At 43.6% G+C, this 14661-nt stretch overlaps 1 protein-coding gene across 3 annotated transcripts in view; it reads right to left on the bottom strand.

The window, feature by feature from the left end:
* NEK10 (NIMA related kinase 10) overlaps window positions 1–14661 on the bottom strand; it is a 141805-nt gene that overhangs the window by 125597 nt on the left and 1547 nt on the right. For all 3 annotated transcript variants that reach the window (XM_065399062.1, XM_065399061.1, XM_065399063.1), the window contains exons 3-6: window positions 10490–10623; window positions 8658–8756; window positions 4682–4766; window positions 3432–3473 (exon numbers count right to left, since the gene is read on the bottom strand). In XM_065399062.1, the coding sequence (XP_065255134.1) occupies window positions 3432–3473; window positions 4682–4766; window positions 8658–8756; window positions 10490–10623 (360 nt within the window). The remainder of the gene's footprint in view (window positions 1–3431; window positions 3474–4681; window positions 4767–8657; window positions 8757–10489; window positions 10624–14661) is intronic.

Below are 14661 nucleotides of genomic sequence, written 5' to 3'. Positions count from 1 at the left end.
ACAGCATTAGGAAGAGATATTACACTTTCCACAGTTATGGTAGAAACTAGCTTTTTCCATTACAAATCTGATTATAATAGTCATTGCTAATTAACATCTACCTGAGTTAATTGCCCTCTTCCTGTTTACTACTTTATGATGAAAGAGAGAGCTCAGTCAATGCTCTGGAGGTTCTGGACTAGTTTTTAAAATATTCTCGTAAATAAACAGACCCATCAATTACTGAGTTAACTGTTCAAATAACCCAGCAATAACCTAACAGGAATTAATTAACCTCTTCTCCAGAATCCCACACCATCGCTACCCAGCCCTACCCATTACCCATCTCCTTAGGTGCAAAGGACAAAAGATGGACTGTATAGCAGGGACATCAGAACAGTCCACTTTTTGCCCCCTGCCTCTCCTCTTCTCCCCAAGGCCGTGCCCCCTGGCAAGGCTAGAAGCTGGATCCTGGCCTGGGTAAGAGAGCCATGTATCAGATGTGGATACAAATTGTGTGTCCATGCAGGGCTTTATAAATGTACTAATGCCCATTTGGGTCATCTCCAGCAACTGAACTGGGCTACCTCTGGATCTAACAACATGAACCACACCACCTGAGCTAACACACAGGACACCGTAGCACAGAAGACACATCAGAATCATAAATTTCTGCATGTGGTCTAGCTACCCACTGGAGAGTGACACAAAGCCTTACTATATTAGTATGGATTACAGAAGCAACTAATTTGGCATGTTCCTTCTAAAAGACAGCAGCTAAGTAGATGAAAGTGGCCTTTTTATATTAAATATCTAGGAACTATTCCCAGTCCGCACCACCCTCTTTTGGGAGTAAGCTGGCTCATTCTAAGCCCCTTGAAGGCACAGGTGGCGTTGTTGGCAACTTGCAATCCTATTCCATGTGGACTAACTGCCACCAGGGGTTATGCTGGAGAAAAGTGAATCTGACCATGGTACAGTCTGCAATAGCAGGTGTACTTCTGGGTGCATTGGTTTTTCATTTGGCACATAATGCTGTTCAAGCATCCCAATACCTAAAAAGTGACCTGAAACTATTGTGTTAGTACAGTGTTGGGTTCCTATGAGCAGATACTGCAAACTGTATGATGACTATTTCAGGTAAACTGAGCAATTTTACTTCTGGTCATAGACTAGGACTTGACATCAGGTTTCCAAAGGTGAAGAACTGAACTATTGTATCACCATTTAGCAAAGACTTCCAGATCACATTTTTCAGACTGCCAAAGCCAAAATGACTTTAAAAGCTTTTAAATCATACAGCAAATATCTACAATGAGGAACACAACAAGAACATATAGTAGAGGAGAGAGCTTGAATTAATTAGAAATTTCATTTTAAGGCTCAGCATTTCTGATATCAATAATTTAGTGACACTCATAGTATACCAGATGTTTCCTAGACAAAGGCAAATTTGCATCTAAAATGAGCAAATTTCTCATAATGAGGCACAGTCAAGGGTTATGCTACCAATAATGTTGAAATGTGCAGTGCTTTTGTGGTTTGTACCAGTATCTGGTAAGACTATTACCAATCATTCTCTGTTTTAAGAAGAATCTCTGCCATGAGTTTACTCTTTTAGATTGCCGCTTAAGTAAGATGAGTGCAATTTTCTTTCAAACAACCAGCTTGCTACGCAATTTAAATGTCATAGAATATTGATGAGGCAGCACATAGTAATGATTTCAGAATCCAAAGTTTTAGACAGGTCTCTGCATGACTTTTATGAAAGCTATTGGGAGGAAATATGGGGCTACAAACATAACAGCATATAACCCAAAACAGCATATCCTAGGGTGTCAGTCTTTCACAGTCTGTGCTGGAAGTGCACAATCACTTATGATTCCTTCTCTCTAGAAGCAAAACTAACATAGAGTGGACCCTCACTAATACCAGTTTACTAATCTGCACACCCATACTTTATACACAAAACCTATGAGCCTCTACTAACCTCTCAGCAACAACTTAGTAACTGAGTGCGTAGTGAGATATCATACTGCTAAGATTTCATTTCTAAAAATAATTCACCTTCAGGCAGAGACCAAGCCTGAAAAATTCAGCACAGAAGGTGAAAGTTTCAGAAAGCTATGAGCAAGTGAAAACGGGCTAGAATGAAAACTATTATGTAATTTTAACTATTAGCAGTGCAACTGCTGCACCTATAATACAATACACAGTACATAGCCGCACTATTGCCACAGTTGCCATTAGACTAATGGATTTAATGGTGTAAAAAATAGCCATAACGGCTGACATTTGGAGATATTTGTATGTGGGCGATTTGATGTGACAGTAAACACTTGAGCAAACTTCACTGTGAACCTTAAGAGCTGAATATTTTGAACCCTGAGCATAAAGGGAGTCTAATAGAGAGGAAGGATTCAATACCAACACCAAGATAGCACAAGTGGGACGCACAAGTGTACTCTCAAGTGAGAGCTTTATTCTTTGAAACTGAATTTGTTTAGATTTGGAGAGCCAATGTGGGCACAGTGGGAGCCACAGACATGCACTCATGACCTACTGTCTGGTTATTTAAAAACAATTTTAGCATTTTTACCAGGATTCCATCTTTACAAAATGGAACCTAATGAACATGAAAACTTTTAACATAAGATGCATTCCAAAGGCTTTTTGGCTTCCCTGGATCATCAGAGTAAGTTAATCAATGCTGTATTCCAGAATGCTAGCTTCTGTGTTCCAAACAGTTGTATTATCACATAATATGTGCTACCCTTTTTGTCTGCGAGAATTAAACCTGGACAAATAAAAACTATTTTGTGCAGAACAAAAAATAATGTCATGCGTTTTGATTTTTTTCAAAATTATATTTCTATTTATTTTGTCCTTTTCACAACTGCCCAGAGACTTTTCTTTTAATTTACCATGACCAAAGTCACATCCAGCAACGTGGAATGCTATGCACGGGAAGCAACGATATAAAAAAAAACCCTAACAGACCTCATTAATTAAAGCACAGCAATCTGTGAAAAACAGTCATTTCAGTCTGCTTTTATTTCAAACTAATAGTGTTTCTGTCACTTTTGTTATTCCTTCAGAGAAGTCAGTCAGGGACTTTACACACCCTTCCCTCAAAATCCTAGAACTTATTCTCATGATTGAGCCAAACATGTGTTGACCTTTAATAGTCTTTTTCACTTCAGCAAACTAGCTACTGTCTAATCCAATTAGCTGGAAGAAAATGTCATTGGTGCATGCTACTAAATTACATGTACAGTTGCTTTGGGCATAATTGGTAACCACACCTACTTATCCATGTGCTAATCGGAGAACAAATTTATTTCTCTCCATGTGCCAACAGAATAACACTTTTACAATACATTTCATTCTTGCCTTTGCAAAAACAAACTATTGTGTAAGATAAGAGACAAAAACGATAAAGAATATTTTACCTGGGCTAGATTTTCAATCCCACCCAGGTTATGGAGCACTTCCTGACAAAAATAAAGAAGAAAACTAATTAAGTTTGTCATAACACAGAAACATTGAGACAAATGGGTACTTCAATATAAATGGCCTGTTTTTGGCAGTGCTGAGCTCTCCCAAAGCACAATGAAGTTAATGGAATTTGTGGGTGCTTGGCACCTTCAAAAATCAAGATACTTACATTTAATTCTGAACATCTGAAAATTGAGACAATAATGTATGATTAAGCTACAGAATGCATGGAACTGCAGTATGCTGAGGCAAATAGCTTAAGTTTCTAAAGAGGATTAGAGATATGGAACCATAAAAATGTAGGACTGGAAGGGACCTCAAGAAGTCATCAAGTCCAGCCACCTGCACTGTGGCAGGACCAAGTAAACCTAGACTACCCCTCACCAGTGTTTGTCCAGCCTGTTTTTAAAAACCTCCAGTGATGGGGATTTCCTAACCTCCCTTGGAAGCCTATTCCAGAGTTTAACAACCCTTAGAGTAAGTTTTTCCTAATAGTTAATCTGAATCTCCCTTGCTGCAGATAAGCCCATTACTTCTTGTCCTACCTGCAGTGGACATGAAGAACAATTGATCATAGTCCTCTTTATATCAGTCCTTAACGTATTTGAAGACTGTTATCAGGTCCATCCTCAGTCTTCTTTTTTCAAGACTAAACATGCCCAGTTTTTTTAAACCTTTTTAACCTATATGAATAACAATCTATAATCATAACAGCTAGGATAATATTAATGGCACCCAGTCATTATATTTCAGAATACCAGATGAACACCAGTGGGAACAGTGGGATGGTATTTCCCTCAATTTTATAGTTTTCTACAATTAATGCATTTGCATTGTGAGGGTTTTATATGTCTCTCTACAGAGTTGGCCAGTATCAGGAACAGGATTCTTAGACTCGACTGTTCATCTCTTCTGCTATAGTAATTCCTATGTTCTTATTAAGACTTAATGACTATATATACCATACAGGAAACATCAGAAGTTGAATAAATGTATTCTGCAAAAGGCACATGTATACAGCAAAATGTTTGTATCAACTGCAACGGTTTTGCAGTTTCAGTACTCTTACTTGGTTAAACTTTCACTACTGGAGTTTTGTTGAATGTTTTTAGTTTACTGTTATATTTTCATATTACATATACAATACATATAAGTTTATATGTGTTCTGTCTTTCAATAAGAAACAATATTTTGGCAAACCAACCTGATAGCATGGATCCCTCATTAATAATCGAAGACAGATTAGTACTCTCAGGAAATGGATGGATGGGGCTCGATTAACCCACTCCCTGTAGCAGAAACATCAAAAACATCCAGTTATAAACCCGAGGCAACAATAAATGCATAACAACGAACATACATAACACCGTTTTTCAATTTGGGGCATGAGCCATGAAATTAAGCATGAAAACCAATAAAACAGCATATTTTAATACTACTTGTATTCAAGCACTATAAATACAATATCAGCTGACACAATATGAATTCCCTATGAACACATTAGATTTCATTAAACTGCACATTACTAACCAGCACTTGTTACACCTAATAGACACAATATTCACTCAGGCCCTAATCCAGAAAAGCATATGCTGATCTTTAAGCACAAGTAGTCCCCCTGATTTCAATGGTACTGCTCGTGTGCTTAAAGTGAAGCACCTAGATACAACAGTACTACCAACTTCCAGGAATGAGTATCACTGATCTATAACTTTTCAAGATACGATATAAACAAATAGTTTACCATGTCTATGAAAGTTATATATTCTATATTATTATAAAAAAAATCTTTAGACACCTATATATATACACACACACTTTTTATAGATACATACATATAAATAAAAGGGGTGAGTATCTGTATTTATCTGGACAAGCTATCCAGAAACAGAAGTCTATGTGATGTGGCAGTTCTCTTCCCTTGTTATCATTTGCTGTTGGGAATTAAGCCAATGGCTAAAAATATTTTGATAAAAATAAAGGCTGTGCTGTAATAGATGCAAATAGAACTCCAGCATCAACTTATTTGGCACAGCCTCTTTGCACCCAAGCCCTGTTAAGAGTAGTGGCTCTATCCTAGGTTCTCACACTTGCCTCCCCAGAAAAGTGGTGCTTTGCTTTCAAGGAGAATTGATGGCTTGCATAGAATGCTTTTGCAAGGGGGGAGGGGGGGGGTTGTGCTTTGTAAATAAAAAATATTATTACATACTGTAAAATGACCTCTATTCTCTGTTTGGAATAGACGGGGAGTGCTCTTCAGCATGCCTTAAGAAGTGATTCCTTAAAATCTCAGGTTTTCAGGAGGCCCAGATCCCTGACAGAATCCATAGGCTTTAACAGGGCAATCTGTCTTTCATGTTCCCCTGCAGGGGTAGTAGTTATCCAATGCAGCCTCTAGAGGCTTTGACCTTCTGCAATGGCAGTTGTTCTAAAGAGAGGCTAGCAACATACTAGTAGCAATGTGCTTATAAAAGAGCATGTAATCCCCTTGTGACTGCACTTGTGTTACTGGTTTCACAGGGCTATTAATATATGCTAGCATTATTAACCTCATCCAGGTCTTTCATTTTCAATACAAGGTACTAACTTCATTATAGCATCATCAAAGGGATGGGAAACAAAAAAGTCAGAAATAATTAGGTTTGTCACAATCATAAAGTGTTTGGAAAGAGATAACGTACAGTTTCCTTGAATTATCAGCAAATGAAGTTGTCTCATTACAGTTCCTCTACAGGAGTACAATGACACATTGCACTGTACCCAAAAGAGAAGTGGGCTAAAATTTTCAAAAGTGCCTAAGTGAATTAAGAGTCTAAGTCCCATTTTCAAAAGTGACTTAGGCACATAGGAACCTACGCCTATGTCTACACTAGGAGAGCTTTTACCAGTATAGCTATACCTCTGTACTCAACCAGCAAAGTGCTCCTCGCGTGGATGCAGCTATACCAGCAAAGCTGCACTTTTACTGCCATAGTTTATTCCACTCACTGCCCTGAGCAAAATAAGATATAGTGGCAAAAGTGTAGTTTTGCCAACATAACTGCCTTTGCACTAGGGGTTTCTGTCAATACAGCTATGTTGGTCAGGAATGATTCCTGGAAGAGCTATGTCAGCCCAGAAGTCTGTAGTGCAGACATGGCCGAAGTCCCATTGCAAGGAGACTTAGGCTCCTAAGTGCATAAAACACTGTTGAAAATTAAAAGTAGGACCAGACTTACAAAGATATTTACATGTCTAAAGATGCAGATAGGCATCTAGTGGAATTTACAAAAGGGTCTAAGCAAGTTAGGTGCCTAATTCCCACTGACTTTCATGATTTTTAATGGGAGGTGGGTGACTAACTTGGTTAGGTTCTTTGAAAATCCCCCTAGTCATCTAACTGGATCTTTAGGTGCCTAAATACCTTTATAAAGCTGGCCTTAAAACTCCTAAATCACTTGGGTGTTTTTTGAAAATTTTACCTGGGATTTAAATAGAAAATTTTATTTAAATATAAAATATACATTTCTTTCAAAAAATAAATTTCAGTGCCCATATTTTCTTGAATGTCTTTCACTTATTTCTGTAAAGATCTGTGAGACTAGAACCCAGGGCTGCGGAGCCTGGGATGGCTGACATTCCCATATTGCCACTGGAGAGGATGGGGGGGACACGCAGAGCTACATCCATGTAGCACAGTGACAGTTAGGCACTGCAGGAAGCACTGCCCAAAGGGTCTAGAGCAGTCGTGGGCAAACTACGGACCACATCCGGCCTGCGGGACCATCCTGCCCGGCCCCTGAGCTCCCGGGCGGGGAGCCAAGTCCCCGGCCCCTCTCCCACTGTTCTCCCTCTCCCGCAGCCACGCTGCCACGCAGGCAGCACTCTGGCCCACCGCTCCCACTGGGCAGCATGGGGAGCGCAGCTGGTTCTGGCCGGGTGTCGTGGCTGTGAGCTCCTGCTGCTGGTAAAAGGGCGGGGAGTGGGGGGGTTGGGTAAGGGAGAGGGGGGTCCTGGGGGGCAGTCAGGGAGGAGGGGGCGGTTGGATGGGGCAGAGGTTCTGGGGGGGCGGTCAGGGGATGGGAAACAGGGGGGGTTGGGAGTGGGAGTCCTGGGGGGGCCTGTCAGGGGGCGGGGATGTGGATAGCGGTCAAGAGGGCAGTCAGGGGACAGGGAGCAGGGCGGGTTGGATGGGTTGGAGGTTCTGAGGGGGGCAGTCAGGGGGCGGGAAGTGGGAGGGGGTAGTTAGGGGGCGGGGGCCAGGCTGTTTGGGGAGGCACAGCCTTCCCTACCCGGCCCTCCATACAGTTGTGCAACCCAAATATGGCCCTCGGGCCAAAAAGTTTGCCCACTCCTGGTCTAGAGTGACAGCACCCTGCAGCCTTCTGATTGGCCAAATGCAATACTTAATCCTGGAGGGCACTCCAGGAAGTTTCCTGGACAAACCACACAGACCTCTGGCCTTTGGCAACTCCAGACTGCATCTTACTTCTGATCTCAAATCTCTAACTCCAGCCTGACTCTGATCCTGACTCTTGTCTCCTGATTCCAGCCTGGTAATTAACTCTAATCTCCAGTCTCGGACCCCAGCCTGACTCCCACTCTTGCTTATTGATCACGGCTCTAGCAATTAATCTGATCCCTGCCGTCTAGTGGACTTCCTTACCTGTGGTCACCAGCCCAGCTGTGACTGTTAGGCCAGTCCTTACAATTTCATGTGAAGTTTCAATCTAATTCTATGAGAAATGGTATGAAAAGGGTTTCCTCTCTATAAGCCTTCAATGGTCAAGTAAATATGAGTAGCAAGCTAGTTTTACAGTGCTGATGCAATTGAGATGAGCGAAATTGAGCCTGTTTTTTCTGTAGATGGGCATGCCATCAGCAACAGGGAAATCAAAGAATTGACTTCCAACAAAAAAATTACAGAATTTTAAGACAACAGGCGTTGTGTAAATGAACTCAGGAAGCAGAGAAGTATTGTTATCATCTGCCCAGATTTAGATTGGGAGACCCAGATTTTTCCCAGTTTTTTTTATATTAAAGATCTCCCAGCCCCATATTGTGAAACCAGTTTCCATACCACAGGGACTGTTGCTGACGTGTACAAGCCACACCTTACTCATGCTTCTTGAATCCCTGCCTAATCCAAGTGAAGGAGTAGTCTCCTCTATTCCAGACATATATGTATCACATGTTCTTACCTGCAGGTAAGTCTGTTCTTAACCAAAGCTGTAAAGATCTCTTGAAACTGTTTGTGTTGAGCATGCTTGCTAAAATTTCTCTCATTCCTGTAGTTCACACTGCGCCGGGGGTGGGGGGGGGAGAAAAATGCAGTATTGTTAATTACATTGTAGTAAGATAAGTTTAGATTACTGAAAGTTAATGAGGAGAAAAACTTTATTAGCAGACAGTTAATTGTTGAGATTATTATATGATAACAAATTGTTTGACTAACATGACTACTACTTTTATTTAAATTAGCATTTAGCAGATCTCAACAGCCTATGCAGCAGCAAGTGGGAGCAGCCATTCGGTAACTGCCTTCATACACTGTCACTACTGGTACTGTGGCTCCAGCTCTGCCTCTCTTTTTTTACTCACTGAATGATATCACTTTCGGATGTATTAACAGTATTAAAAATACTCATAAGTAAAACCAAATTACTTAAACACCAACGGCAAAATGCATACAGAAAAAGCTAAACCCCTGATTCTGAACTGCTGACTTAATGCATGATCCTAAATTGCATGGTCCCAACCTTACTCCAGTGCCCACCCTATTGTCTACCATCACTTTTTGTTATGTAATGTTCAATCTATGGTGTAAGCTTTTTGGGGCAGCAACAGTGCCTTCTGTCTGGAAAGCATGATGCATGCTTTAAGTGTTATATAAATAACAATAACAAACGAGAGTGAAGTGGCACGGAACCATTTTGGGCCAGTGACAGGGACCAGACAGTCATGAAGAAAAGGTCTTGAAGGACAATAATTCATAATAATAAAACGCACCTGCTATTAACCTAAATGTTTAGAAAGATGTAGCACTTTTGAGCAGAAACAGAATTAGTCTGACATAACAGGGGTTTCTGAAGGTTAAAAATAGCCATATTTCATCTTGCTGCTATTTCCTAATGATGTTAGATTTTTAATATGTTATAGGATGTTTTAAAAATTAATTAAAATGAAAACAGTGAGATCTCAATTATCCAACTCTCATTTAGCTAAGAGGTCAGATGTGTCTCCCAAGGTTTGAACAAAGCTTCTAAACTCTGAAAGATTGGTGCTTCTGTCCTCCAAATCTTAGGAGCTGCACACGTCTTCTATCCCTTGAAGAGGAAGCCCAACAGGCTTTGAGGAATGTGCTCATGATCCCCTGATTATCCAACCTCCTGATTCTCCTGATGTGGTGTGTGCTCGTTCTCTCTCACAGCCAAGACACTTGTACACAGTACAACCCTGATGATATAACAAAGCATTTCAACCAATTAAATGCGATATGTTCAACTTTTCAGCTAGAATGGCTGGCAGAACTTTCTTAACCAAATACATTTAAATAATGGGTGCACCTAAGAACACACAACATCAGAAGAACAAAACAGATTCTATCTTAGGCATCTTATGATTCCTTCCTGTGTTTATAACAATGCAAATAAAAAAGTGCTTAATGGAACAGCAATCTGAACTGCCTAACTGCCCTTGGGAAACCTTTAATCTGATAATTTGTTGCATTTTGCAAACCACACATCTCTTCTTTCCTTTAGAAGTGAATATGTATAATTTAATATGTCCTTCAAACATTTACCAGTTAAAAAGTGAGAGATTCTGGGGTTCCAAGTATCAATTATATCTTTAGCACTGTTAACCTCTCCTTTGCTATTTTTAAAAAATTCATCATTGATAAGGTAAGAAGAAAAACTGTTGTAAATTTAAAGGTCTGATTTAAACCCACAGAAGCAGAGTTAGGATTAGAAGTCCAAGTTCATGCTCCATCCATACTTTGCATATTTGATGAAAAGAAAGGTACAATCTTTACCTAAAGTTTTCAAGTTCAACAGCTTCAGTTGATTCTTGCCATTGACCTCGGCTTCTTTGTCCATTAGTCTTGTTAGTGTATTGTTCTGACTTGGTCATACTATTTTGAGCAGTTTCAAAGTTAATGGCTGGGAGCTGAAAATACAAGGAAGGGTATGCATAAGGCAAACAGTATATAGAAAGTAACCAAGCAGAGAAAAGATTAGCTTTTGTCTTCTCAAATTCTTATTGGGATTTCAGATACTATCTAACTTAAGATCCAACAGTTGCCATTATAAAGGTAAATCTTGCCGCAACTTCTTTGGAATAATTTTCTTCCTACTCTAGAGCCTTCTAGTAGGGGTGGAAAGAATACCCAAGATTGCGGAAGAAGCATCTGATGGAAGACTGACTCATTCTATTCCTTTAGCAGATAGTATCCGGGAAGTGGAGAAGAAGTCTAAATTTCTCCTCTTCACTCACACCCTGCACCATCAAGCGCAGATGTGTACTGAAGTAAAAAGAAAAGGTAGCTGCTCCATTAGCTCAGCATAGCAAGTTTTAAAGAAAATTCTATTTGAAGTTGGCATAAATAACAGGGAAAACTTGAAATCTGTTAGACTAATATGAAATTACATCCCACAATGCAAACAAAGCTATATTAATACTCTGATCCAACGCAGTGCTGGATCAAACTGGTAGATGAAGAAATGTGAAAAATTTTGAGATCAGTGACCCTCCAGGCCAGCCTGCTACAGGTTGTATTAAACCATTGATATTATACACTGTTTCAGAAATTTTACGGTCAATCCCACTCACACAGCTGCACAGAGGTACAATATTTCCTGCCACTTTAGAGGTCTATCTGTATTAGGTGTCGCAGCCATTTCAACTTTAAATGCTAAGTGTTTCTACCACCCTTAGTTACTGTAAGGATGTCCACACCTACTAGCTTGATTTGTGTAAACAGGTGCAGTGCATCCACACACAACACTCCCTCCAACCACTGCTATCCATTGTGATAGCATCCTGGAGGATAATTTTTCACATTTAGCTGCCTCGTAGCTTGCAAACTTCAGCCTCAGTGAAGCAAATACATAGTCCTGTATGTTACAAAGAATCCTTTGGATCAATTCTCCACACCTTTGTACAGCATCAGCAATGGATTTACAAGTAGTAAGGATGCTCCTTCCTATGTTACATATCTAGCTACATTGGGCTTTGGATGGATTTCTCAGGACTGCCTCCAAAATGTCAGGACTTTCAGCCATGCCACAGCAGTCAATCCCATGAAAATCATGTTGAATAGCATGTAGAACAAGAGAAATAGGCCATCCAGCTAGACCACCGAGTAACACCCACAATTATGTGGATTCACATGAAATAGGGATGGTAGAGAGAAGTCCCAACAGGGAGTGGGGGGGAAAGAGGACTTTGCTACAAACACTAGAAAAAAGACAGTTACTTTTTCTGTAACTGGTGTTCTTTGAGATGTGTTGCTCATGTCTGTTCCACAATAGGTGTGCGTGCTCTCCACGTGCACCAGTGTCGGAAGATTTTCCCCTAGCAGTACCCATAGGGAGCGCTCCTACCGACCCCTGGAGACCCCGAGACCCACCTAGCCGACATGATCGCCACCAGGAAGGCTACCTTCCACTAGAGGTGGGACCAGGAGCACATAGCTAGTGGCTCAAACGGGGGACCCATGAGCGGGCCAGCACCACGTTCAGGTCCCACTGTGGGCCTGGGGGCCTGACGTACAGGAAGAGACAATCCAATCCCTTAAGGTATCAGCCAGTCATAGCATGGGAGAATATCGTGTGGCCCTGCACCGGTAGGTGGAAGGCCAATATGGCCGCTAAGTGCACCTTGATGGTCGAGGGCGCCAGGGCCTGGGCTCTAAGGTGAAGGAGGTAGACCAAAATGAGCTGGATTGGGGCAGCCACGGGGCAAGCACCCCGCTCATCCGCCCATTGGGAGAACCGAGACCACTTTGCCAAGTAGGCTTGGTGCGTGGAGGATCACCTGCTTTCCAAGAGGACGCGCTAAACCTCTTCCGAGCACGTCCTCTCCTCCCGGCCTAACCATTGAGCAGCCACGCCGTGAGGTGGAGTGCCGCTAGATTGGGGTGGAGGAGGCAGCCCTGGTCCTGGGAAAGTAGGTCCGGGTAGGACGGCAACGGCCACAGCGGGGCGACTGCCAGGCCCGTGAAGGTCCCGAACCAATGCAGCATGGGCCACACCAGGGCAATCAGAAGGACCCGGGCCATGTCTGTCTATCTTTTCCAGGACTTTGCCAATCAGCAAGAATGGGGGAAAGGCACAGAGAAACTGGCCTGACCAGGACAGGAGGAAGGCATTGGAGATAGCGCCCCATCCCAGCCCCGCCGCCCGGAGCAGAACCGGGGACAGCGACGGTTCTGCCGAGTCGCGAACAGGTCCACCTGGGGAGTTCACCACACTTGGAAAAGTCTGTGCACCACCTCTGGGTGGAGAAACCACTCGTGCTGAGAGGAGAAGTCCCTGCTCAAGTGATCTGCCCGCGCGTTCCGGGCCCCCGGAAGATGGAAGGCCTTTAGGCAGATGTCATGGGCTATACAAAAGTCCCACAGCCTGAGGGCTTCGTGGCAGAGGGCAGAGGATCAGTCCCCGCCTTGCCTGTTGATGTAAAATATTGAGGTCGTATTGTCCATAAGAACCCTGACCACCCGGCCCTCCAGTTGCGAGCGGAAGGCATGCATGCCAGTCGTACCGCCCTGAGCTCCTTAACATTTATGTGGAGGATCAGATCCTGAGCCGACCACAGACCTTGGGTCTGAACATTCCCCACATGGGCCCCCCATCCCAGATCCAACGCGTCGGACACCAGTTCCAGCGACAGAGCCCTGCTCCTGATCGGGACCCCTTGGAGCATGTTTCTCGGGGAGGACCACCATCGTAGGGAGGTGATCATTGGCTCGGGCACCGTGAGGACTTTGTCCATCCTGTCCCTGGCCTGGGAGAACTCTGAGGTCAACCAGAGCTGGAGGGGCCTCATCCTGAGTCTGGCGTGATGGACCACATACGTGCACACCAACATTTGATCCAAGAGCTGGAGGCATGCTCTGGCTGTTGTCACCGGAAACCTTGTGACCATATCGATGAGCCCCTTCAGGGTCTCGAACCTGTCCGGTGGGAGGGAGGCTCTGGCTGACGAGGCGTCCAGGACCGCCCCGAGAGTCCCGGTACAACGCACAGAGTTTAACGTGGACTTGGTGTTGTTTACCAACAGGCCCAAAGTGGAGTATGTGGACAGAAGGAGTGCCACGTGATCCCGCACCTATGACCGGGAGCTGCCCTTGACCAACCAGTGACCCCACGGCGCCTGAGGTAGGCCGCTACCACTGACATACATTTCATGAATACCCTGGGGGCAGTGGACAGGCCAAATGGGAGGACCGTAAATTGCTAGTGTTCCTGCCCTACCATGAAACAGAGGAATCATCTGTGCCCCTCGAATATATGACTGTGGAAGTACACGTCCTGCAGATTGAGGGTGGTGTACCAGTCCCCGGGATCCAGGGAGGGGATGACGGAGGCCAGGGAGGCCATGCGGAACTTGAGCTTCACCATGTACTGTTTCAGACCTCGCAGGTCCACGATGGGCCTGAGCCCCAATTTGGCCTTCGGGATATGGAAATAGCGGGAGTAGCACCCCTTGCCTTTGAACTCCCCCGGCACCGCTTCCACTGCTCCTAGGCCCAGGAGCCGCCCCACCTCCTGCTCGAGCAGAGCCTCGTGCAAGGGGTCCCCCAGGAGGGACGGGGGCAGAGGGTGGTTGGGTGGGGTGGAAATATACTGGAGGTTGTAGCCCCGGGAGATGGTGTTGAGGACCCATCGGTCCAAATTCAGCCGTGAACACTCCGGGAGGAAAGCACACAACCAATTGGAGAAGGGAAGGTTTATTGAGGGTGGATCCCTGAGGAGGATTGGCAGGGTGCCCCCGGGCATCCCGTCAAAACTGCCTTTTCCCCGCCTGCTTGCCCTTGGAGGACCCAGGCTGGGGGGGGCAGGCCTCTGTGGGCGCCTCTTATTGTCCCACGACTTTTTATAAGCAGTCTCATATTTTGAATGGGTGGCCTGGGCGGGAGTCTGCTGCGGCTTGAACCTTCTTGTCAACTGTTTGAAATGGGCCACCCTGATTATCACTACAAAT

Source organism: Emys orbicularis, chromosome 2 (assembly GCF_028017835.1).
Source record: "Emys orbicularis isolate rEmyOrb1 chromosome 2, rEmyOrb1.hap1, whole genome shotgun sequence".
NCBI lineage: Eukaryota > Metazoa > Chordata > Testudines > Emydidae > Emys > Emys orbicularis.
This window is presented reverse-complemented; position numbering and strand designations above follow the sequence as displayed.